Source organism: Notolepis coatsorum (genome assembly GCF_963971535.1).
Source record: "Notolepis coatsorum genome assembly, chromosome: 8".
Classification (NCBI taxonomy): domain Eukaryota; kingdom Metazoa; phylum Chordata; class Actinopteri; order Aulopiformes; family Paralepididae; genus Notolepis; species Notolepis coatsorum.
This window is the reverse complement of record NC_140172.1, coordinates 89968895-89994407: the sequence shown is the minus strand read 5'-3', so window position 1 is coordinate 89994407 and position 25513 is coordinate 89968895. Positions and strand designations below refer to the sequence as shown.

General features: G+C 42.2%; 1 protein-coding gene across 2 annotated transcripts in view; it reads right to left on the bottom strand.

Annotated features, from left to right (window-relative positions):
* Window positions 1-3056: 3056 nt before the first annotated feature.
* The window catches only part of LOC311233221 (lipocalin-like), a 40217-nt gene continuing 17760 nt past the window's right edge, over window positions 3057-25513 (bottom strand). Inside the window, exons 2-6 of one of the 2 annotated variants that reach the window (XM_084320156.1) lie at window positions 25206-25345; window positions 16418-16497; window positions 8935-9048; window positions 6971-7072; window positions 3057-3117 (exon numbers count right to left, since the gene is read on the bottom strand). In XM_084320156.1, coding sequence (XP_084176282.1) covers window positions 3098-3117; window positions 6971-7072; window positions 8935-9048; window positions 16418-16497; window positions 25206-25345 — 456 coding nt within the window. In that variant the 3' untranslated portion in view covers window positions 3057-3097. The remainder of the gene's footprint in view (window positions 3118-6970; window positions 7073-8934; window positions 9049-16417; window positions 16498-25205; window positions 25346-25513) is intronic. The other variant, XM_084320157.1, reaches the window with a different exon arrangement.

The window sequence follows — 25513 nt, the reverse complement described above, 5'->3', positions numbered from 1 at the left end:
TTGTGTGGCCACGACCCCGCTTATATAAGAGCGGATGTGGGTGTGGCCAGGCGGAGGTAAATAGGTGTATACATGTGGAGAAAGTTTTTCATTGTTAGAATGGATAAAGGGATAGTTCCAATAGAGAAGAGCGTAAAGCTATACGATCTATAACTAAGCTAAGTAAACAGGTACCTTGCTTAGATGATTATTATTTAAAGTGCATTGTGAATTGCTTGTTAGCTTGGTAGTCAAATTAAAAGTGCATTTAGCATTAGGCCTATAGCCTGTTCTATGATTACAGAATGCCAAGGAGAGAAAGAAAACTGAAGAACATTAAAAAAAATAAAGATTGGGTCCAAAACAACAAGAGTAAGGGAGGATGTAAGGATAATCTGTAAATCACTGCTAGCTATGTAGGCCTACTAGCTTGTCTCGCAGAGCCATAGTTTGGATTATCACTGAGAATCTGGTGCTAACATGGTCAAGAATGCTATTATTTTTTTACCAAAGATGTACTAACCATATACTTTTTTTTTTTATTATTCCAATCAAGGCCATGTATTCACCATACATCATAGCATCACAGTTGTTTGCAGTAATTACCCTTTTTTGTGATGTGAGACTGGGTCACATGACAACAGTAGTGATATGTTGGTGATATGTTTCAATGAGCCTGTGTCACATGACAACAGTAGTAACATGTTTGTGATATGTTTCAATGAGCCTGGGTCACATGACAACAGTAGTGATATGTTGGTGATGTGTTTCAATTAACCTAGGTCCCACAATGATAACATAAACATCTTATTTGGGTCCCCTACCTTGAATAGTTTAAAGGAACACACCAACATTATGGGAACTTACCGAAGTTAGATACCAATTTCCTCTCTGTGTGTTCAGTAGAAAGCTATCCAGCTGCAAGCTAGCCTAGTTTAGCACAAATGGATGGAAGTGTATACGGTTAGAATACAGTAAGTGCATTTTTTTTTAATTATTTATAATTAAACATTACATGTTTCATGTTACATTATTCCCATAATGTTGGCGTGTTCCTTTAAGTACCATAGCATAGGGCCTCACAAATCCCGATATTTATATATTTAAAAACCCATAACAAGGACCCATGTACTTTACATGTTCTGGACATTTCCATATAAAGCTTTATCCTTGATTTTACCTCATGAAGTCCCAAAGGGACACCGGTGGAACATCCTGGTGGGTCATGTGACAGGTCATGTGATGTTGTGCTCCCATAACCACCTTTCCACAATGCTGATTGATGGTGGTGACTAAGCTGACAGAAGTAGCTAGCATTCAAAAGCTAGATTCTTGTTGCTAAAAGGTAAGATTTGCCCATTTAAGAATTATAATGCTTACATAACATGTTCTTTATTATATATAACCTGTTGTGAACACATTTCTTGAACAAAATGAGAAAGAAAACAATCGATAAAAATCGCTGTGACACATACGTCACACCGGGCATTTAACCTTAAAATGTTCATGAAAATTGAATGTGACATATATGTGACAATAACAACAATTATTATGATCTGCTCAGTTAATTTGTCTGATTCAATGATATTTAGTTAATATATTTTGTATTGTTCAATTGTTCAATTGTTCAAAGCATATTAAAACAAATATCAGTCATATTTCAATGTAGTACCCTGTAGTGCCATGTAGTACCATGTAGTACCTTGTAGTGCCATGTAGTACCATGTAGTACCCTGTAGTGCCATGTAGTACCTTGTAGTGCCATGTAGTACCCTGTAGTGCCATGCAGTACCATGCAGTACCATGTAGTACCCTGTATTGCCATGTAATACCATGTAGTATCCTGTAGTACCATGTAGTACCCTGTAGTGCCATGTAGTATCCTGTAGTATCATGTAGTATCCAGTATACCATGTAGTACCCTGTAGTACCCTGTAGTGCCATGTAGTAACATGTAGTAACATGTAGTACCATGTAGTGCCATGTAGTACCATGTATTACCCTGTAGTGCCATGTAGTACCATGTATTACCCTGTAGTACCATGTAGTACCCTGTATTACCCTGTAGTGCCATGTAGTACCCTGTAGTACCATGTAGTGCCCTGTAGTGCCATGTAATACCATGTAGTACCCTGTATAGTGCCCTGTAGTACCATGTAGTACCCTGTAGTGCCCTGTAGTACCCTGTAGTGCCCCGTAGTGCCATGTAGTGCCACCCAAAGAAATAGTTTCAAATATTTTCATTTGGCCTAGGGTTTAAACATGGTGCTAAAACCTAACATTGTTTCTAAACCCTTTTTGAATTTTTTTTTGAGAAGACCTCCAATATTATTTATTTTTATTCAGTTGTGTTCAGCAAAATGTTGTGTTGTAAAACCAAAGGGAAAGTTCAGTTGTGTTCAGTAAAATGTTGTGTTTTTCTTTTTAAACCGAAGGGAAAGTTACGGGAAACAGAACAAGGAAAGTTATAGTTTGAGGAAATGCAAATAAAAAGACAAACAGACAGAGATTGTCAGCCTGATTTATTTTCCAATGAGGAATACGTTTAATGATTAACGCCCAATGTGACATATATGTAACATTTAAGTTTAACCATTAATGCCCAATGTGACATATATGTAACATTTCAGATATTTGCCATTGGGGTGCTATTTTGAAAAAAAATCTGAAATGTGTTCTTTGTAGTCTATTTAGTCAGTCTTATGCCCCTCATAATTTTCCTTGAAGGGGAAATGGGTGTGGGTTCTTATGGGTTAAGACCATAATATAGATTCAATATGGATATTACAGGTTAAAAATATGGAACGGTGTGCAAACGAGAAGGCACCAAACAGTCTCTTTTTATTACCAGAAGAATCAGACGAAGTGTACAGTATACAGTCAGGGAGGAGATGTTGATCCTGTTTTCAAACAAACATTCAATGGGTTTGTAAATGTGACTCCGTGTAGAGATGTGGACAGTGTGGGGGGGGGGGGGGGGGGGGGTAATCTCCGTTAGAAATCAAATGAAAATCACAGCCATGTTACTGGCTAGTAAGTAGGGTGCTGAGAAAGCAGACGTCTTGGGGGGGGGGGGGGGGGGCAGCACAGCTAAAGTATGAAGACCAAGGTCATCCAATTAGGCAGAAGGACACTCCCCTAGAGAAGCAAACAGAAATATTGACAAGCTGTAAAGGTATTCACTTAAAAGGACCATGTCGGTCTTTTTTGACATTCCACGTCATTCTTGTCTTGATACAAAAATCAAGACACCCTTCTTTTTTTACCATTAATTACTGAAACATTGATAAGTGACTTTCTGCCGATTCCACCACTGCCACCCCTGCTGCGTCTATTCAAATCCTAGCGCATTTATACTTCCGCGTTCGCGTTTTGCGCTCTGATTGGCCACTGATGTTTCTGGTCGCACCAATCGTGTGACGGCAAGTTCTTTCGCCGGTTAGGCACTCTTTCGAAGTTGGTTAAGGTTAGAGTTTGTCTTAGAGCAGGGCGATAGAACGCCAGCCCTGATTCCAAACTCTAACCTTAACCAACTTCGAAAGAGTTGCCTAAGCTTAACCAGTGATAAACTAGGCGTTAGGTAGTTTGCTGCCGGTCGAGGCGGAAATGGGCGCGTCACGCGATTGGGCGCACATGTCACATGACCAGAAACGTCAGTGGCCAATCAGATCGCACCAGAAACGGCAGTGGCCAATCAGATTCGCAAAACGCGAACGCGGAAGCATAAATGCGTTAGGATTCGAATAGACGCATCCCTGCTAGGAAAACCAGTAGGACCAGCAAAGACCAGCATAATACTGGCTGGTTATATCGGCATACAGCATGTTGTGTTTTGGTCAGGGGTGTAAAAAGTACCCAGAAATTATACTTAAGTGAACGTACCGTCTCAAAATCGTACTCAAGTAAAAGTCAGAGTATCTGGCTAAAAACACACTTGTGTAGAAGTAAAAAAGTTTTAACTTTTAAATGTACTTAAGTACTAAAGTAAAAGCGTATTTTTATTCCGGGACAATGAAATGTTCCGTTTCGTCCTCTGCATCACTCGTACTATCGTTTGTGGCCATCTTTTGCAACTTATCACTCTGACTGTCTATTCTTCTGATAGCAGGTGTTTAATCAAAGATCCCCGCTTTTTAGTCTTGAACAAGGACCAATCAGCATGGGTATGGGTGGGTTAATTTTCCATTGATGGGGATTTGATTGGCTGTTTTTAAATAAAGTGCGGCCGCAGGATTAATAACGTTAACGTTAGTTTGGCCAGAGAAACAAATATACTAATTCAAATGGTTGGACCTGCGAGATTTGTACTTTGTAGGTCTGCATTTTAAATGTAAGGAGTAAAAAGTATGTATTTTTTCTCTGAAATGTAATTGAGTAAAAGTACAAGTATACAAACCTAATAATACAAAGTACAAATCCCCAAAAACAGTACTTAAGTATTGTAACGAAGTACAATTACTCAAGTACTACACCCCTGATTTTGGTGCTGGTACTGTATGCTGGTGGTCTTTGCTGTTTTTTTCTAGCAGCGATAGGCTTCCATTGTATCTGAAAATGTGTCCGAAAACCACTTAAACCCACAAAAGTCACCACATCTGACTAACATGCCATGCTAACGTCTTGTGTGTCATTTAATTTAATGTATTTATACAGGAATAAAAATCAACAATGTTAACAAGTTCTCATAGCATCTAGTTGTTTGTTGGCGGCTCTTCTCAATAAATAGGAGTTTCTTATTTAGATTTACTTAGTTCTCATTGATATCTGAATGATTGCTCCTAAAGGCCCCTAAGGAAACAACAGATGCTAGTCGAAGACCATTTGAGAATTATCTGAAAAGCCATTGAGCTTTCAGTATTGTCTCATGGTCCTAAAGTTCTAGGAAACATAAGAACATTCACACTGAGGTTTCTTTGAGATTTCACTTCAAATCGCATGTTCTCATTCATATAAATATTTAAAATAGAGCAAAATTATCTAAGATAATTTAAAGATATCATAGCTTGCTCAGAGTTATACCATCTCAGATATAGTTGTTTCTCCTGAATTGAATTTGAGAAACATGATGATAACATGTCCTTCTCATTTTGGTACAGAACAATGGGTCTCATTCCCGAATATTTTCCAAAGAGTTCTGGAAGACTTATCTTGGAACCGACTGAGACAGAATCTACGACAAGTTCACTCTGAGTCCCCAACGTCACGTGTGGGGAAGATGTCTTAATGACTCAAACTGTCTCAGCTGAGATGCCGCGATGAGGAATTTCACCGCTCTGAAACATGAACTTATAAGGCAGCCAATAGGGAAGTGTGCAATAGTCAATAGTTAGACACACCTGTCCAGCTCATTAGAATGCAACTGACGATGCAGCCGTGTGAAAATGGTTGCCGATATGCGGAAGCGCTTTGCAACCGATCAAAATGAGATTAGATTAATGTATTGTCATCATATAGTACAGCTCGCACCTGCCGCAGCTCGCGCACGCACACACACGCGTGTGCGCACGCGCATGCACAGTACTGTATAGCCTACACACATAATGAATGAACGCAGTATAAGCTTATATTATTCTAATCATGACTTGTTTTATTAGGAGAGCAGCAAATATACTGCACTGCCCGCCCCGTAGACCGTAGTACAGTCTACTCCATCATGCAGTCCGCTGGTACGCCCGACTCTGGCGGCCTTAATATGTGTACTGTACTTACTGTACGTAGGTAGGGCAGAGCATATAGTATCTACTAAATCATAATGAAACAAGTAATTAGAATAATATAAACCTATATACTGTTCATTCCCTAGACACGTAGGCTATACTGGCGCACACAAGACTTATGGAATATTAATGCAGTCTATTTCCACGCGATTAGCTTTAGTTCTTATTTATTTATTTATTTATCCACTGTCATTTCAGTGTTGGTGAATAGGCTATAGTGAATAGGCTATATAGTGTATTTCAATATCAGTTTAATTGATTAATGATATATTCGAAGGAATGCAGGTTTATAGCTATATCAAACAACGGTCTGTCCCATTGTATACCAATCAATGGGATATATTGCATGTTGACCAGCATTCTTTCAAATGTATAATTAATCATTAAAACAGATATGTAACAAATAAGAAATACAAATTCCACAGAAGGCATTAAATAATTATTATTTTCAATCATTTCACAATAATTGCATAATTGTGTTTGAATATCTGAGTAATTAAAGTAATTATACATTTGTCCAAAATAGCTGGTTCAGATATGGTTAATCCAGCTGCCCTGTGATCAGATGAATCCATATTATTTATTTTTCCGACATAAAATACGTAATTTCTTATTGTAACAAATATTGTCATATTTATTTTAATTATGATTAAGTAATTAATTCCAAGGAGGCCTGTAGCGTTGACATGAAGGAATCACTATGAGAACACAGTCTGTCAAGTTACACAGTCAATTTCACAGAGTACATTTTACTCAAACTGAGTACATTTTACTCAAACTGAGTACAATTTTACTCAGTTTGAGTAAAATGTACTCAGTTTGAGTAAAATTTACTCTGCGAAATGTACTGTGTAATAACATTTTCAATCAGTCAATCAATCATAAGTGTGCTCCTCAGCACTCTTAAATTCTGCTCTCAGCCACAGCCAAATCCAATCTCAGGAAAATGTGGGGAATCGCGCTACTAGCGCTAATATGTCTTAAATTGGCCTGAGAGGAAATTTTTTGTCGTAAATCCGTTCGGGAATGAGACCCAATGAGCTCTAACTTCCATCTCATCTCGGATGATACTTGCCTATGGCTGATGATGTTTACTACTTCATGTCTCAAGCCTAATGGCTCTTCATCAGACTGTCTGACAGACAGGGTTGGAACAGGTGGCTCTTTCTTCTTGACCTGCTACGCTAACACATGAATTTCAACTTTGTAATTTTTCTAAGTGGCTCTGAATGAGAACATCTGTGTGTCGTGCCGTAGATGTATAAAATACATACCATTTTTGGGGAGGATTACGATATTGTTGGCCAGAATGCCGGTGTCCCGGGAGAACTGTCTGAACTTCTCCAGCAGCTCATGGTTCAGGTCCACTCCGCGACCTGGTCAAACAGCACAATGCGCGGGTCAGTACACTAAAAGCCTTTGATTTGTTGTCCCTGACTGATTACCATGTATGTGTTACACGCAGGGCTTGACATTAACTTTTTGGCTCACCAGCCAAACACACACGCACACACACACACACACACACACACACACACACACCTACACACACACACACCCACACACACACACACACACACACACACACACACACACACACACTATCCAAATATCCAGTTTGTTTTTATAGTGTAAAGTTTGGCTACTTGAGACAGAGAGAAAGAGAGAGAGAGAAAGAGAGAGAGAGAGAGAGAGAGAGAGAGAGAGAGAGAGAGAGAGAGACTCTCATTACGCGCGACTCGTGATGCAAGTAAGTGTGCACTGCGTTCCGAGAGAGAAAGAGAGAAAGAGACTCTCATTACACGCAACACAAGTAAGCGCGCACTGGGTTCTGAGAGAGAGAGAGAGAGAGAGAGAGAGAGAGAGAGAGAAAAAGAGAGAGAAAGAGACTCTTCACTACGACTATAAAAACGGTGACGCTGCATGGTCTACCTGTCAAAGTGGCTGGTAAGAGTGACAGAGTTACACGCGAGTATCTGGGTTAATTATAGTCCCTTTTGTCGGAAATTAACGTCAGACTTTAGGCTTATATCATATATATATTAGCTAATTAGGAACATTGATTAAGTTAAAAGTACATAATATAAGTGGTTTTCCTTTTACATTGAGAGGCTTTTAGGCCAAGGTTAAAGGGGCCCCTTTATCTCCATAAAGGTGTCTGGTCAGTGTGGGGTGGATGCCTGTGCATTTTCCTGTTACATAACTATGCATCCTGTCCGAGCTGGATCATATGGGAAAGGACACAGGTGTCTCACACTTGATTGGTCAGCCAGCGAAGACACCCTAGGTCGGACGAGTATATCAGACCATTTAGAATAGAGGAAAAGAGAGCTCCTTGGCCACTCTGCTATGCTGCATTGCTGTCAACAAGCCTGTCGTGATCCATGGACCACCCGATAATTCATGTAATTATGCTTTCTGATTATTCAATAAATACAATACATGATGTTTGAACTCATTGTCCTGTGTCTAATATTCTATATCCTTTTGTCCTGATTCGAGGAACAAACAAATCTACCCACACTTTGGAGCCATGTCTTTAGGCTGGACTTGAATCAGATGCTTGATACTTCTCTCAGACAGATGCGATATCTTGGAACTAGCTGGCATCTCCAGTGCGTAGTAATACACTGGTGGCCTGAGAGAAGACTCAAGCATATGGGAAATACAAAAGGGTCTGTTGTATTCTGTTGTAGACTGTGGTGTGACTTAAAAAACATTTGTACCGGTCCCCATGTGTTGCCTGTCTGAAGCTGTCTGGCTCGCTTGGAAAACGGCCAACCAGGGGACTCATTCAGTCAGCTAACGGCTGTTTACTCTACAAATATGTCATACCACTTTTTGTCAAAACACCCAAACTAACTTTAGTCAGGTTGAAACTGAAACTGACTTTAGTCAGGTTGAAACTGAAACTGACTTTAGTCAGGTTGAAACTGAAACTGACTTTAGTCAGGTTGAAACTGAAACTGACTTTAGTTAGGTTGAAACTGAAGCTGACTTTAGTTAGGTTGAAACTGAAGCTGACTTTAGTTAGGTTGAAACTGAAGCTGACTTTATTGATGACCATTTTCGCCAGGGGGGTATTTGTTTTCTTTTCCACATAGGCCTATTCCTTTCAGACCCAAGGGAGAGCTAGCTTAGCATAGCATTTCTTGGGTCCCATAAGTGTCCGATGTGTCGTCCTCTCTCAGTGTTAACATAGTACCTGTGGTTGTTTGGACGGGTGAGATTACCGTACCGTATAGTTTGTTGAGAACGGTGGAGACGCCGCTCTTGGTCTTGATGGTGTGGATCAGGGCATACTCGTCATACTTCACGCCAACCACACGCATGTCATTGTCGTTATTCCAGCCTGACAAGAGATGTAATGGCAATGTTAGGTGTGTGTGAGTGTGTGTGTGTGTGTGTGTGTGTGTGTGTGTGTGTGTGTGTGTGTGTGTGTGTGTGTGTGTGTGTGTGTGTGTGTGTGTGTGTGTGTGTGTGTGTGTGTGTGTGTGTGTGTGTGTGTGTGTGTGTGTGTGTGTGTGTGTGTGTGTGTGTGTGTGTGTGTGTGTGTGTGTGTGTGTGTGTGTGTGTGTGTGTGTGTGTGTGTGTGTGTGTGTGTGTGTGCGTGCGTGCGTGCGTGCGTGCGTGCGTGCGTGCGTGCGTGCGTGCGTGCGTGCGTGCGTGCGTGCGTGCGTGCGTGCGTGCGTGCGTGCGTGTGTAGGCTACTGAGTTGGGTAGTTTGTGGTCCTTTGTAGCTCATGGCACTAAAATTGCCAGGGTTAGAGGTTCTATGTGTGTGTGTGTGTGTGTGTGTTCCACTTCCGTGTCGGCAGCACTGAACGCCAATGTTGTTTTTGTAAAAAAAACGTAAACAACCGCACCCGTCGTAACTGCCGTCGTTAATGTAGTGATGTGCAAGATGATTTTGTGGAGAACAGTCTGGACAATGTGCCTGATTTCGGCAATCAAAGTTGCTTACAAACAAGCACTCCAAAGTGGGAGAGTGTTTGAGCAACCGTGGCTAGCCCACGACCCGACGCCGGGTTCCCCGCTGGGTGTGGAGCTGGCATCCACGGATTTCTCTGAGCTGGTGAACCCCCTGACTGAGCCGCACTGGCTGGCCTTTCAGGTAAAAGAAAGAGCCTTCAGGAGCAGTTTGGCGAGCGGACAGCATATGAAAAAACACTACGCTGCATCAGCAGACCCTGGGAGTTGGATCCGTCTCATAAAACTCCTGATCGGAATATTTTTCAACAACGGAGTCTTTACAACTGAGAGCCGCCGTGGAAAGCCCTTCGGTCTCCCCCTTCTAAAGTACGTAGCACGGGTACTGAACAAGCTACCAACGAAGCAGCCGCTCCCGTGGCAGTAACGCCGGCTCTAGCCTCTGGTTGGATCGAGGCGCAGTTGCGTTTTCTCCGGGACACAGTGCAGCCCTCGCTGCCGTCTACGAGACAACAACAGCGGAGGAAGGTGAGCCGAGGCAAGCTGTCATATCTGTGGCAGCACAGACAATCTGACGCAATTAAAATCATTCTGAATAACAGTGAATTCCCCGACCCCCCTCCTTGCCCTGATAATTGTGAGCTGGTGCAGTCACATTATCAGAATAAATGTCGTGGGCAAACGCTCATTACTGACCCACTTCCATCACCACCATGGTGCTCGGATATACAGCCCTCGGAGCCAACCTATCTCCCCGCTGTTACGCGTTTTATGCAAGCTGAGATAGAGACTGTATTACGCACGCTCCACAATAACAGTGCATCTGGCGTGGACAGTGTCTCATATGAACAGCTCAGAGCTACGCAGCCCGACATTTTAACATCTATATTTAACATCTGCTTGGTGAACAGGAGTGTCCCTGATTCATGGAAGGGCGCTCTCATCTATAGGATCCCCCAAAAAGGCAATATCCCCGACGATCCGTCAACCTGGAGAGACATTTCCCTTTTACCCACCATCTATAAAGTGTTCATGAAATGCATTCTTGCCCGAATCCTCCCGTGGCTTGTGGATGAAAACATATTATCTCCCAAGCAAAAGGCCTACATCAATCGGCAAGGCATGAATGAACATGTGTTTAGTCTCAAAACGGGTATCGACGACTTTAAGCACGGGTCTAGTGAATACTTTGCTGTTTTTCTGGACTTCCGTGATGCGTTTGGAACTTTAGCACACAATGTTATGATTACAGCTCTTGAGGAAATACATCTGCCCCAGGTTTATATTGACATTGTCAAAAACTTGTATTGTGGTTCCATTATACAGGTTATCTGTGGTAAACAGCTCACAGACCCCATCCCTCTCCAAGTTGGTCTTAAGACTGGTTGTCCGGGCGGTCAGGTGGCGTAGCGGAGATTGTGCTCGTCACCAATGCAAGAGGCTGCGGTCTCGACTCCCGGAGAGTCAGCATTGCCTTGGCTCGGGCTGATCGCTATACTAACTCGTTTGGCTGAGTTAGGGGGAGGGGAGCCGTGGGTGGGTCCTGGGCGTTGTGGACAGCGACCCCTACAGTTCGGTCGGGGCGCCTGCTCAGCGAAGGTAGGATCTGGTGAGAGGTAGTGCGGCCTCCAACACGTTACACTCTCCCAGTGAGAATCTGCGCGACCAGGCTGGCTGCCGTCTGGCTGCACATGCGTCGGAGGAAAGCAGTAGGGGAAAGTGCGCAACAACCAGGAAGGGGGTTGGGAATTGGCATAACAACTAACAGTGGGATGGGAGAAAAAATCAGAAAAAGAAGGAGGGGGAAAAAGATAATATAAAAGAAAAAAAAAAAAAAAAAAAACTGGGTGTCCGTGGAGCGCTGTTAATTTTGTTATAGCAATAAACCAGTGGTTGAAGTGGCTCTGTATGTGTGCCCCCGCTAATGTCATTTCCCCTAACCCCGCACAGGGGTATGCAGACGATGTACAGGTTGCCTCATATCATGCGGCTGAAATAAACACCATGCTCTCCAGAACCGACTCCTTTTTGGTGTGGTCTGGATTAGAGGTTAAGGATTCAAAATGTGCAGTGTTTTATGAAAGGCGGAGTGGGGGAAACCGTTGGTATCACTCAAACACAGACACAATACCTGCATTCACAATTGGCAATAAACCCATTACAGTCTATTCATGTCATCAGACATACACATACCTGGGTCACAAGTTTAATGTGGCAGCAGCAGACTTGATTTAATTCATGCATCACCACTTCCACTCATCATGAAACTTGAGGCAATCAGAGTAATGGCACTGGCCAAAGTACACGTCGTAAATAATGCTAATTATAGCTCATAAAATGTGTTGAGAAATGTCCCTAAAGATTGCTATGTACAAAAGTAATGCTTTACACTTTTAGACTGTAACAAGAAGTGATTAGTAGGTTGGCAATAAAAAATATTGATGACCTGGATTTGACTAAAGGTGACTTAGTTCATAGATTGTGTGTGTGTTTACAGAGACTGATTGACATTGTTCTCACAACAGAGGTCGATTTACATACAAGTGTTGTCAGCAGCTGGGACAGTGGGGGGAGAAGTCACATTCTTCTGTTATCCACTGAGAGCGACAAAGAACATGTCTCCTCCAAGCAGCTGTAACTAGGAGGGTCTAGTTACAGGATTACAGCAGAAACCATATACTTTCAAATGTTTTTATATCCTTAAATTAAGCTCCAAACAAGCTGTAAATATTACTGTTATATTGTACAAAGGCTGCTGAACGGAATAAGATGAAACATGTTGTATATATGAAGAGGATCATTGAGTTGTACAAATCAAGCCATTTTGGAATCTAATCTGTAATAATTAAGATGATACTAAGTATAACTGTTAATAGATATTAACTTAAGCTAAAAGGAATGATTAAAATGCTATAAAACTGGGCTTGATGGTAAAAGAGTGACTCTCAGCTGAGACCTAACGTTTTTATGTCAGGAATAATATGTCTGTGTTTAGGGAATCAATCAGAATTCAACCATAAATATCTTGAGGCTTAATACCAAAAGTATTAAGCCTAATTTTGATTAATTCTATTCTACTCTGATTTGGAACAAAGGGGACGGTTGGCCAGAAAGCAACCCCCAATTTCAAATACATCCAGACTGTGAGAGTTGTGATTGGTGGAAAAACATCTAGGGGACGGCCTATGATGACGTCACACAGAGGTGATTCTCATTGATAAAATGGGAGTGTTGGGAACACACGAGAGACAGAACAGACACCACCCCCAACGGCAGAGGACGGCAAGCGAGAACGGACGGAGAAAACTCATCACCATAGCAACGGAAAAACAACAACAAAAGACATTGAAGCGGGAAACTTCCTGCGCCCAGTGGTAGAATATATTATTACAACAAGGAAATGAGCTTCTGTGCATAATAACACTGGCATGTTCTGTACGAACCGTAGTTCATTATAGTTCATTGTAAAATAGCAACAGTAGTGTAATTATGGTCAAAACCCTATAAATAGCATTTGGAATAATAGATCTTTCTCTCAGAATGAATGCAGCATGGTTTATATAGCGTTATCGGAATATACGGGGTGTAGGCTACTGACTGACTGCGCTCCGCGTAGCTTGATTGATTGATTGATTGAAAAGTTTATTAACAGATTGCAGAATGGGTACAGTACAGTACAGCTCAGTACATACAATTGTTAATTGGGGATGCAGACCAACTTTCGTCTTGTTTACATCAGGGTCCCCCATTTCCAATTCATCATAAATCATAAAGCTCAACTCGTTATTATTTTGCGCAGACCGCAGAAACACGGTCCGTTTTGATTATATTTAAAAGGCTTTACGTTAAACGAAACAAGTGGAATTTCGAAGCTGTAAGCAGAATACAAGTCATATGAATATAGTGTTCTTCCCCCTTTTTACTGTATAAGAAAGAATAGAAAACGCATTGCAATGACACCAGATAGTGGACAGACTATATATGATGGGATTCAAGTTCGCGTTTTTGTTGATCATAGGCATGCTGTCAGAGTATGATATCTTCAAACATTCTAGAACATTTGTCGTCACAGATCATGTCCTAATAGAACGTAGGCTATGGCATGGATCGTGATATTGTGTGGACTGTAATTATTACTGTACCGGTACCACCCATTGTGACAACAGCCTTGTGAGTCCCGCACACAAACATGATGGAATTCAAGTTCATGTATTGAAAGGCAGGCTACATCATACATGCAGTGAGATTCATTGTTCTTGTATATGCTCTATTATTGTTTATATAGGCTACCCAATACTGACATCAAAATAGATTGTAGTATGCCTCTAGAAATCATATGCAGCAGGTAGAAAATTGACGGGAGATCCATCGCGATTTGGAATAAAATTGAGGAGAACTTTAATCCCTGGGTATTAATCAAACAACACGGGAAAAGGCAGTCATATTCCAGCGCGGTATTTATTAGTGTTTGCGCTGCCCAGGCAGCAATGGTTAATAGATATCATATCCGACATCACCGTAAGTGTACACGTCTGTCAGCCTGTCTCATGACACGCTTCCCTCGGCTTAGTCCATTTTTCCACATTTCATGGGTGTATTCCATTACCGTATATGGTTAATCGGGGCGTTTCTGGTATGCAAATACGTGAAAGCGTGCACGAGCCGCGGCGCAGAGCCAAGGTGGGATTCATCATGACAGGTGTGCGTAGAGCCTGCGTACGCAAGTGTGATGAATCCCGACTTCCCTGTGCGTACACTAGTTCTACATTCCGTGCTTACGTGTGGAAATAGAACATGTTCTACGCACACATTGATGAATGAGGGCCCAGTGGTTTCCAGAGAACAAAGAACTGGATTCAGCTAGATAGATTCAACGCTGTTTTGAAGAACATTTATTTGGATATAGACTCTTTTCAACAAAGACTCAACTTTGTGGGACATTTCAACCTTTTAAAATAGAAATACATTGTGTGTTATATGCAATAAATGCAACAACTTTAGATGAGAGCTCTGGATTCCGCCTGATGATTCTTCCATCACCGTACTATTCTCTTATAACACAACCAGCAACTTAGATACAGAACAACCGCAGAGTACTGTACTGTTAAGGTAATACTATACTTCATGGGACAAGCTGAATTATGGTTACCACATACAACATCTGTTCTCCAATGTACATATTCCACGAAAATCACTACATGATTTGACTGATAAAACCGTACACCTAGTGAGACAATGGACTGGCCTCAACACACACACAACATGCAACATTATATTTCACAGTAAACGTGAGGGTGGTCTGGGTGTTCCCAATTTTGAATGGGCATATATTGCTACACGGCTCTCCCATCTGTTGAATATGCTGAACAGTGACGACCAGTATGTGAGAATGCTCGCTCGTTCTTCTCTTTTCTTGGACCTAAAAAGACGTAAGGTCCCCCTGGCGTGTGGTTCGGACCCTAACTTCAAGAGAAAGCTGAATGGAAAGCTGGACAGTCGCTCTCCTGGCTTCGGTGTGTGGTCAGACTGGCCGGACCTTAATGACATGTGTTGCTGGGCCGATGTTACCCTGGAGTGGGTGGGGTCTAACTCTGAGGCAGTGGCAGTCTCAGAGAATATTATATCTGACCCCAGTATCTCTGTCAGAGCATCTATGTCTGTGTGTGGAATGGATCACCAACTTCCACTGACTAATGTCCGAGGTCGCCTCCTGTGGGCACACCAGCAAAGACAGCGGGAACAATGGACTGAGTTGAGACTGCAGGGGAAGATTGCGTGTCTCCCTGCTGCAGACCATTCTGTCTCTCACTCTGTGTTAAAAAATGTTGCCATAGATGAGTGCATTGTTATCTTTACTCTGAAAGCGAGATTACAGGTCTTACCATCTAAACTGAATCTCTCCATCTGGTTTCCAGGCAGTCATGCTCCTCACTGTATTCATCATGGCAATGATGGCAACCAAATAGCTGAAACATGTCCCACATCTTAAATGGTTGCCATGTATAGAGCGGCCTCTACATATGTAGGCATGACAGAATAGTAAATTTGATAGCGAAAGATATCTCTTAAATTTTTAGGTCTTCCGTCACGCTGTTTAAGCATTCTACTGTGAAGCCAAGCATGTTCAACCTGTGCAATGATGATTCTGTGTTCTCTAATATTACAGCTAACACCCCTGATGTATTTGTTGTAAATGAACACCTTAGGGAGGTGTCCATTCTTGAGGTTGGCTGTACTTTTGATTACAGCTTAGAAGAAGCCTTTCTAACCAAAATGCTGAAATACCAACAGCTACAGCAGACCATCTCACAGCTAGGCTACAGATGTAAACTCCTAGTTTTTATCTTTGGCAGCCTAGGGCATGTGCACAAGTTGGTTGTGAGGGGTCTACAAATAGCCGATCTATGCACCTTGTACCTGACTGTTCTTTCATAATTTCTGACTGCACTGGCAGTGTTTATGTCCTTTGTATGAGGCCTCCTTGTACTTCTGTTCATGTGGACATAAATAAACATTTCAAATGTGTGTGTGTGTGTGCGTGTGTGTGTGTGTGTGTGTGTGTGTGTGTGTGTGTGTGTGTGTGTGTGTGTGTGTGTGTGTGTGTGTGTGTGTGTGTGTGTGTGTGTGTGTGTGTGTGTGTGTGTGTGTGTGTGTGTGTGTGTGTGTGTGTGTGTGTGTGTGTGTGTGTGTGTGTGTGTGTGTGTGTGTGTGTGTGTGTGTGTGTGTGTGTGTGTGTGTGTGTGTGTGTGTGTGTGTGTGTGTGTGTGTGTGTGTGTGTGTTCGACACTCACGCTCACTCTTAAAGGTAAACTTCCCGGACACATCTGTCTTTTCCGCCAGGTGGTTCATTCTCCAGCAAGATCCGTCAGGACTGGAACACAAGAACACAAGAACACAAGAACACAAAAACACAAGAACACAGGAACATGAGAACACAGGAACACAAGAACACAAGAACACAAGAACACAAGAACACAGGAACATGGGGCGGTTAGGTGGCCGAGCGGAGATTGCGTTCGTCACCAACCCCGGAGCTGTGAGCTGGATTCGCCTGTTCGAATCCAGCTCACAGCTCCGGGGTTGTCACCAGCTTGGCTGGCCGTTCACACTAATACAATTGGCTGTATTAGAGGGTGGGAGAAGCTGGCGGGGTGGGTCCGGGTCATTGTAAACAGCGACTCCTACAGTTCGGTCGGGGCGCCTGCTAAGCGCGGATAGGACCTGAGGGGGATAGTGTGATCCTCCCACACGCTACGCCCTCTCAATGAGAATCCGCGCTGCCAGGTGAAAAGAAGCGGTGATTGGCTGGACGTGTGTCGGAGGAAGCATGTGGTAGCCTCCACTCTCCCAGATGATCTGACTGTGGGGGGTAAGTGCGCAGCGACCAGGAAGGGGTTGGGAATTGGCATACGACTAACATTGGGATGGGAGAAAATCGGAGGAAAATGGAGGGGGAAAAAGATAATAAAAAAAAAAAAAAAAACACAGGAACATAAGAGCACAGGAACATGAGAACACAGGAACATGAGAACACAGGAACACAAGAATACAAGAACACAGGAACATGAGAACATGAGAACACGAGAACACAGGAACACGAGAACACAGGAACACAAGAACACAAGAACATGAGAACACAGGAACACAAGAACACAAGAACACGAGAACACAGGAACATGAGAACACAGGAACACAAGAACACAAGAACACAAGCACACAGGAACACAGGAACACAGGAACACAAGAACACAGGAACACAGGAACACAAGAACACAGGAACACAAGAACACAAGAACACAAGCACACAGGAACACAGGAACACAGGAACACAAGAACACAGGAACACAGGAACACAAGAACACAGGAACACAAGAACACAGGAACATGAGAACACAGGAACACGAGAACACGAGAACACGAGAACACAAGAACACAGGAACACAGGAACACAGGAACACAAGAACACAGGAACATGAGAACACAAGAACACAGGAACATGAGAACACAGGAACACGAGAACACGAGAACACGAGAACACAAGAACACAGGAACACAGGAACACAGGAACACGAGAACACGAGAACACAGGAACACAAGAACACAAGAACACAGGAACATGAGAACACAGGAACACAAGAACACAGGAACATGAGAACACAGGAACACAAAAACACAGGAACATGAGAGCACAGGAACACAAGTTTTTAGATGAAGGAACGGGTACATAGGAGACACGCCTCCAGTTTTTCAAAAGTTTTTGACACGCCTCAGCTTCTGAGCTGAAGGCGTGTTTTTGCGGACCTCCCAAACTTTCAAACTTTTTAGATGAAGGAATGGGTACAATAGGAGACACGCCTCCAGTTTTTCAAACGTTTTTGACACGCCTCAGCTTCTGAGCTGAAGGCGTGTTTTTGCGGACCTCCCAAACTTTCAAACTTTTTAGATGAAGGAATGGGTACAATAGGAGACACGCCTCCAGTTTTTCAAACGTTTTTGACACACCTCAGCTTCTGAGCTGAAGGCGTGTTTTTGCGGACCTCCCAAACTTTCAAACTTCTTAGATGAAGGAATGGGTACAATAGGAGACACGCCTCCAGTTTTTCAAACGTTTTTGACACGCCTCAGCTTCTGAGCTGAAGGCGTGTTTTTGCGGACCTCCCAAACTTTCAAACTTCTTAGATGAAGGAATGGGTACAATAGGAGACACGCCTCCAGTTTTCAAACGTTTTTGACACGCCTCAGCTTCTGAGCTGAAGGCGTGTTTTTGCGGACCTCCCAAACTTTCAAAACTTTAGACTGTTTTCTTTATACGTTTTTCTTTTTCTTTCTTTCTACCACAAGACGCGGCCACTGATGGGTCCATGGGACTTGGATAAGTCCTGTGGACCCAACTCTGGCCACTGACCACATGAGCGAACGGGTACATACGCACACAATACACGGCCACTGATGGATCCGTGGGACTTGGTAAAGCACTATGGACCCAACTATGACCACTGATAAAAACGTAACTACACTAGCATTATAAGACCTAAACATTGCTACCTACCATACAAGTGCATTGGTTTAGTGCACTTCCGGTTGCCACTGAGCGGAAATGTTTGTGCGGACCTGTTCTCCCAAACTGGTAAGCAAATGACTGTTTTTACGTTATTTTCATTTTTACGTTACTATTATTATTATTATTATTTTTTTTTTTAACATTGATCTTAACTGATCACTATGACTTTATTGCTTTTATCGTTATATATGCCTATAATTGTGTACAGCACTTTGAGCTACATGACATGTATGAAAGGTGCTTTATAAATACTTACTTACTTACTTACTTACTTACAAGAACACAAGAACACAAGAACACGAGAACACGAGAACACGAGAACACAAGAACACAGGAACACAGGAACACAGGAACACGAGAACACGAGAACACAAGAACACAGGAACACAGGAACACAGGAACACGAGAACACGAGAACACGAGAACACAGGAACACAAGAACACAAGAACACAGGAACATGAGAACACAGGAACACAAGAACATGAGAACACAGGAACACAAAAACACAGGAACATGAGAGCACAGGAACACAAGAACACAAGAACACAAGAACACGAGAACACGAGAACACAGGAACACAGGAACACAGGAACACGAGAACACAAGAACACGAGAACACAGGAACACAAGAACACAAGAACACAAGAACACAAGAACACAAGAACACAGGAACACAAGAACACAAGAACACAGGAACACAGGAACACAAGAACACGAGAACATGAGAACACAGGAATACAAGAACACAGGAACACAGGAACACAAGAACACAGGAACACAGGAACACGAGAACACGAGAACATAGAAACACGAGAACACAAGAACACGGGAACATGAGAACACAGGAACACAAGAAAACGAGAACACAGGAACACAAGAACACAGGAACATGAGAACACAAGAACACAGGAACACAAGAAAACAAGAACACAGGAACACGAGAACACAAGAACACAGGAACACAAGAACACAAGAACATGAGAACACAGGAACACGAGAACACAAGAACACGAGAACACGCGAATACAAGAACACAAGAACACAAGAACACGAGAACACAGGAACACAGGAACACGAAAACATAGGAACACAAGAACACAAGAACACAGGAACACGAGAACACAGGAACACAAGAACAAAGGAACACGAGAACACAGGAACACAAGAACATAGGAACACGAGAACACAGGAACACAAGAACACAAGAACACGAGAACACAGGAACATGAGAACACAAGAACACAAGAACACAGGAACATGAGAACACAGGAACATGAGAACAGAAGAACACGAGAACACACGAACACAAGAACACGAGAACACAAGAACACGAGAACACAAAAACACAAGAACACGAGAACACAGGAACACAAGAACACAAGAACATAAGAACACAGGAACACAGGAAAACGAGAACACAAGAACACAAGAACACAAGAACAGTGGCTCAGGAGGTAGAGCAGTCGTCTGGCAATCCGGAGGTTCCCAGTTCGATTCCCACTCCTCCCGGGCAGCGTGTCGATGTGTCCTTGAGCAAGACACTTAACCCCTAATTGCTCCCGATGAGCAGGTTGGCACATTGCATGGTTGCCTCCGCCGTCGGTGAGTGAATGTGTGAGTGAATGGGTAAAATGTGAGTAACAAATTGTAAAGTGCTTTGGATAAAAGCGCTATATAAAAAAGCAGCCATTTACAAGAACACAGGAACACAAGAACACGAGAACACAGGAATACAAGAACACAGGAACACGAGAACACAGGAACACAAGAACACAGGAACACAGGAACACAAGAACACGAGAACACAGGAATACAAGAACACGAGAACACAGGAACACAAGAACACAGGAACACAGGAACACAAGAACACAGGAACACAGGAACACAGGAATACAAGAACACAGGAACACAAGAACATAGGAATACAAGAACACAGGAACACAGGAACACAGGAACACAGGAATACAAGAACACAGGAACACAAGAACATAGGAATACAAGAACACAGGAACATAGGAATACAGGAACACAAGAACATAGGAACACGAGAACACAAGAACACAGGAACACGAGAACACAAGAACACGAGAACACAGGAACACGAGAATACAAGAACACAAGAACACAAGAACATGAAAACACAGGAACGCGAGAACACGAGAATACAAGAACACAAGAACACAGGAACACAAGAACACAAGAACGCGGGAACACAGGAACACGAGAACATGAGAACACAAGAACACAAGAACACAGGAACACAGAAACACAAGAACACAAGAACACGAGAACACAGGAACACAGGAACACGAGAATACAAGAACACAAGAACACAAGAACACAAGAACACGAGAATACAAGTACACGAGAACACGAGAATACAAGAACACGAGAACACGAGAATACAGATAGATGCTGAAACACTATTACAAGGGTGTATCGACGCCATAGACTGGTCTGTTTTTAAATGTGAGGACCTTGACCAATACTGTGACGCTGTCATTGGATATATCAATTTTTGTATTGACTTGTGCATTCCCCGCAAGGTGGTTAAGCAATACTCAAACCAAAAACCATGGCTGAGCTACTGCTTTTAAATCTGGGGATGTAACCAGTTATAAACTGGCTAGATACTCGCTGGAGCGGTCAATAAGAGCCGCAAAGCGCTCCTATGGAGAACGTATTGAAGGACATTTCTCTGGCAGTGACCCCCGTCGGATGTGGCAGGGACTGAACACTATCACTTCCTACAAGCCCAGGGGCCTCGCCTCCGCTGAAGGTGATCACTCGCTTCCCGGTAGACTGAATAACTTTTACTCCAGATTTGATGAAAGTAACACAGAGCGTCCTGTTTTTACTCCTTCCAACCCCAGTGACTTGTCTGGGCTGACTGTCACAGAACATGAGGTGCGCAAGGTCCTGTCCAGTACTAAGGCTAGGAAAGGCACTGGCCCGGACGGCATTCCTCCCAGGGCCACCAGACTCTGCTCTGAGCAGCTTGCCCCTGTGCTCACAGACCTTTTTAATATGTCACTGGAGCGCCGCCTTGTTCCAAGGAGCTTCAAGGAATCTACTATCATTCCGGTTCCCAAGAAATCACCTGCGACTTGTCTTAATGATTACAGACCTATTGCTCTAACCTCAGTTTTAATGAACTGTTTAGAGCGGCTAGTGCTGAATTATATAAAAGGTCAGATTCCTACCTGTCTTGATCCCTGGCAGTTCGCCTACAAGAAAAATAGATCAGTAGATGATGCTATTTCCTTAGCTCTTAATCCTGTGTATGAACACTTAGATAAGAAAAACTCCTATGTTAGAATGCTTTTTATCCATTATAGCTCTGCTTTTAATACGCTTATTCCATCTAATCTGATCCACAAACTTCAGTGTCTGGGTCTATGTGACACTATCTGTGAATGGATTCTTAGCTTTTTAATTTTGAGACCTCAAAGAGTCAGGATTGGAAACAATATGTCTGATGAACTTCTCCACAAGGCTGCATTCTAAGCCCTTTACTGTTCTCTCTCTGCACTCATGACTGTACTGCTTCCTATGATAACAATCTGATAGTAAAGTATGCTGATGATACCACGGTCATTGGGCGTATAAACTCAAACGACGAGTCATTTTATAGATCAGAGGTACAGAACCTAGTTAGGTGGAGTGAGACCAATAACCTCACCCTGAATGCTTCCAAAACGAAGGAGCTAGTCATCGATTTTAGACATAGCAAGGTATCCCATCTCCCCATTACCATAAATGGCTCAGAGGTGGAGATGGTGAGCAGTTTTAAATTTCTCTCGGTCACTATTTCAAATGACCTGAGCTGGCACTCCAATACCAGAACCATTGTTAAAAAGTCCTAGCAACGTCTTTTCTTTCTCAGGAAACTGAAAGAGTTCACAAAAAACAGGGTGATTCTACACAACTTCTATCGCTGTGTGATCGAGAGCGTCCTTACTTCCTCCTGTACAATATGGTTTGGTAACATCACAGACCAGGAGAAGAAATCTCTGAATAGAATTGTGCGTCTTGCACGCAAGACAATCGGGTCTAGCCTGCCAGCTCTAGAAGAGATCTATGGTGCCAGGCTGCTGTCCCATGCCTCTGGCATTATCAACGACCCCTCTGGTCACCCAGCCGCAGGCCTCTTTGTCCCCCTCCCCTCTGGCAGACGTTACCGCTCTATCACATGCTCTACCTCTCAGTTTACAAAGAGCTTTTTCCCCAGTGCTGTGCGGAGCCTGAATGACTCCAAAGGCTACTTTTGTATTTTATCCTATTTTGTTTCTGTGTTTTTATTAGTGTTATTAGTCAGGTTTGTGGAAGCGCTGTTTTAACTATGATATGCACTTTTAGGGGATGTTCGATATCAATTTTAGCATTTGTCCTTTTTATACTGTCTGTGTTTTTACATATTTTTCCTGTACTGTTTACACAGTGTTTGCTCATGTACCCGTATTCCAATGTGGATTCGTCCATACATGGCAATAAAAATCTTTGACTTTGACTTTGACAAGAACACGAGAACATTTGTCAAGTTTGCAAGTAGTGGGCTTGATTGTTTGTGTGTTATAAACATTTGATTACAAATTAATTTGATTTGATATTATGTTTTGTGCCTGCCCCTCTCCCCTCCTTCTGCTGTCTCTCTTCAAGTACTCCTATAGGAGATTGTGTCGCTATCGACAGGCAACAAATAAGCCTTCAATTAGATATATATATATATATATATATATATATATATATATATATATATATATATATATATATATATATATATATATATATATATATATATATATATATTGTATTACAAAATATGCACACCCGAGCCACTAGGGGTCGCCAAAGTGCCGGTTGCAAAAAATCCAAAACATTTCCCATATGAGGGACATTGTAGCTTAAAAATTTAAGACAGGGAATTCTGGTCTCTGGTAATGGCAAGTCTAAATTACTCAGTAAAAAATATGGATTATAGATTATCTATATATTTATTATAGCAGTCTTTATCTACCAGTTAGATTGCCGTCTTTATCTACCAGTAGTCTTATTTGAAAGATGGATTACAGATTGCATTCTTTATCTACCAGTAGGCCTATATGAAAGATGGATTACAGATTGCAGCATTGAAATCTAACATGACAGCTTGTATATGTTCTAGTCCTCACCATCGATGGCTGCTCCATTCTCCCCTCCTCAGAAGTCCACAACCTAGGTGTCATTCTGGAGTCCACACTCTCATTTGTCCCCCATATCAAATCTGTCACTAAATCAGCTTTTTTTCACCTCAAGAACATTTCAAGACTCCGGCTCTCACTTACAGACTCTGTGGCTGAGACCCTCATCCACACCTTCATCACCTCCCGCTTGGACTACTGTAATGGAGTCCTACCCGGGGTGACCCACAAAGCCCTGGACAGGCTCCAGTACGTTCAGAACTCTGCCGCCAGGGTTCTCACCCGCATCACCCTGGCAGCACATCACCCCCACCCTCATACACCTTCACTGGCTTCCTGTAAAATCTCGTGTCACCTTCAAGATCCTCCTGCTCACATATAAATCCCTACACACCCCCTCTCGGAATCTCCACTCCTCTGACACAGGCCTACTCACCATCCCACAAGCCAGGTTGCGGACCGTCGGGGACAGGGCTTTTAGTGTCCCCACCCCTTTGGATCTCCCTCCCCATGAACATCCGAAATGCTAACTCTCGTCCACTTTAAAAACCTGCTGAAGACCCACCTCTTCACCCAGGCCTATGGTCTCTGATGCTCCTGAGCATCCTATTCATTCTGTTTGTTCTATTTAGTTTTGTTCTGTTTTCTGTTCTGTTCTGTTTGCTTTGTTCTGTTTTAGTAATTTGTTTCTCAGTTTAGGTCACAGTTATCCTCTCCCCTCCCAATGTTTATTGTAAAGCGCCTTGAAAGGCGCTATATAAATTCAAGACATTATTATTATTATTATTATTATTATTATTATTATTATTATTATTATTATTATTATTATTATTATTATTATTATTATTATTATTATTATTATTATTATTATTATTATTATTATTATTATTATTATTATTATTATTATTATTATTATTATTATTATTATTATTATTATTATTATTATTATTATTATTATTATTATTATTATTATTATTATTATTATTATTATTATTATTATTATTATTATTATTATTATATCCTGACAGCATGACAGCTGCAGATATGCTGATAATATCTGACATGTAAAATGTCCTGAGCGTATACTTGTACATGTATTTTGGTACTTCTCATGGTACTTTCTGAGTAGGTTCCTGGGTAAGTTCTGCCTGAGCAATGTGAGAAGGATCAATGTCTTCCTGACAAAAAAACAGAGTATAACATTTTGACTTGAGATTTCAAGTAGGAATGTGGGACTAATCTTAATTTTTATCAATCATAAAACAGTCTCCTACATTCCTGTACTTCTAAATGGGTCAGTGTAGGAGCAGCAGTGTCGCTGCAAAGCGCCGACTCACTTGAGGCTAGCATAAGACATCTCCAGGTTTCCATCAGCAGTTGGAGTCAACATGGCGGTGCCCATCTTCATGTTGGCTCTATGGTTGACAAACCACTGGGCATTAGTGGCAAATCCAATCAGGTACCACTTCCCTGCTACCTATGGACACGGAGGAAACCCTGGGGTCAAGAAGGGGTCAATTCACTTTCACTTCAATCAATTCAAAATATAAACAGAAACAGCAGTTTCTTTGCTCATGATAAAGCTAGTTTGTTGTAGTTTTTCTGCCCAAATAAGGGCGTCTAGCTCCACTCGTTTCCTGTGTCT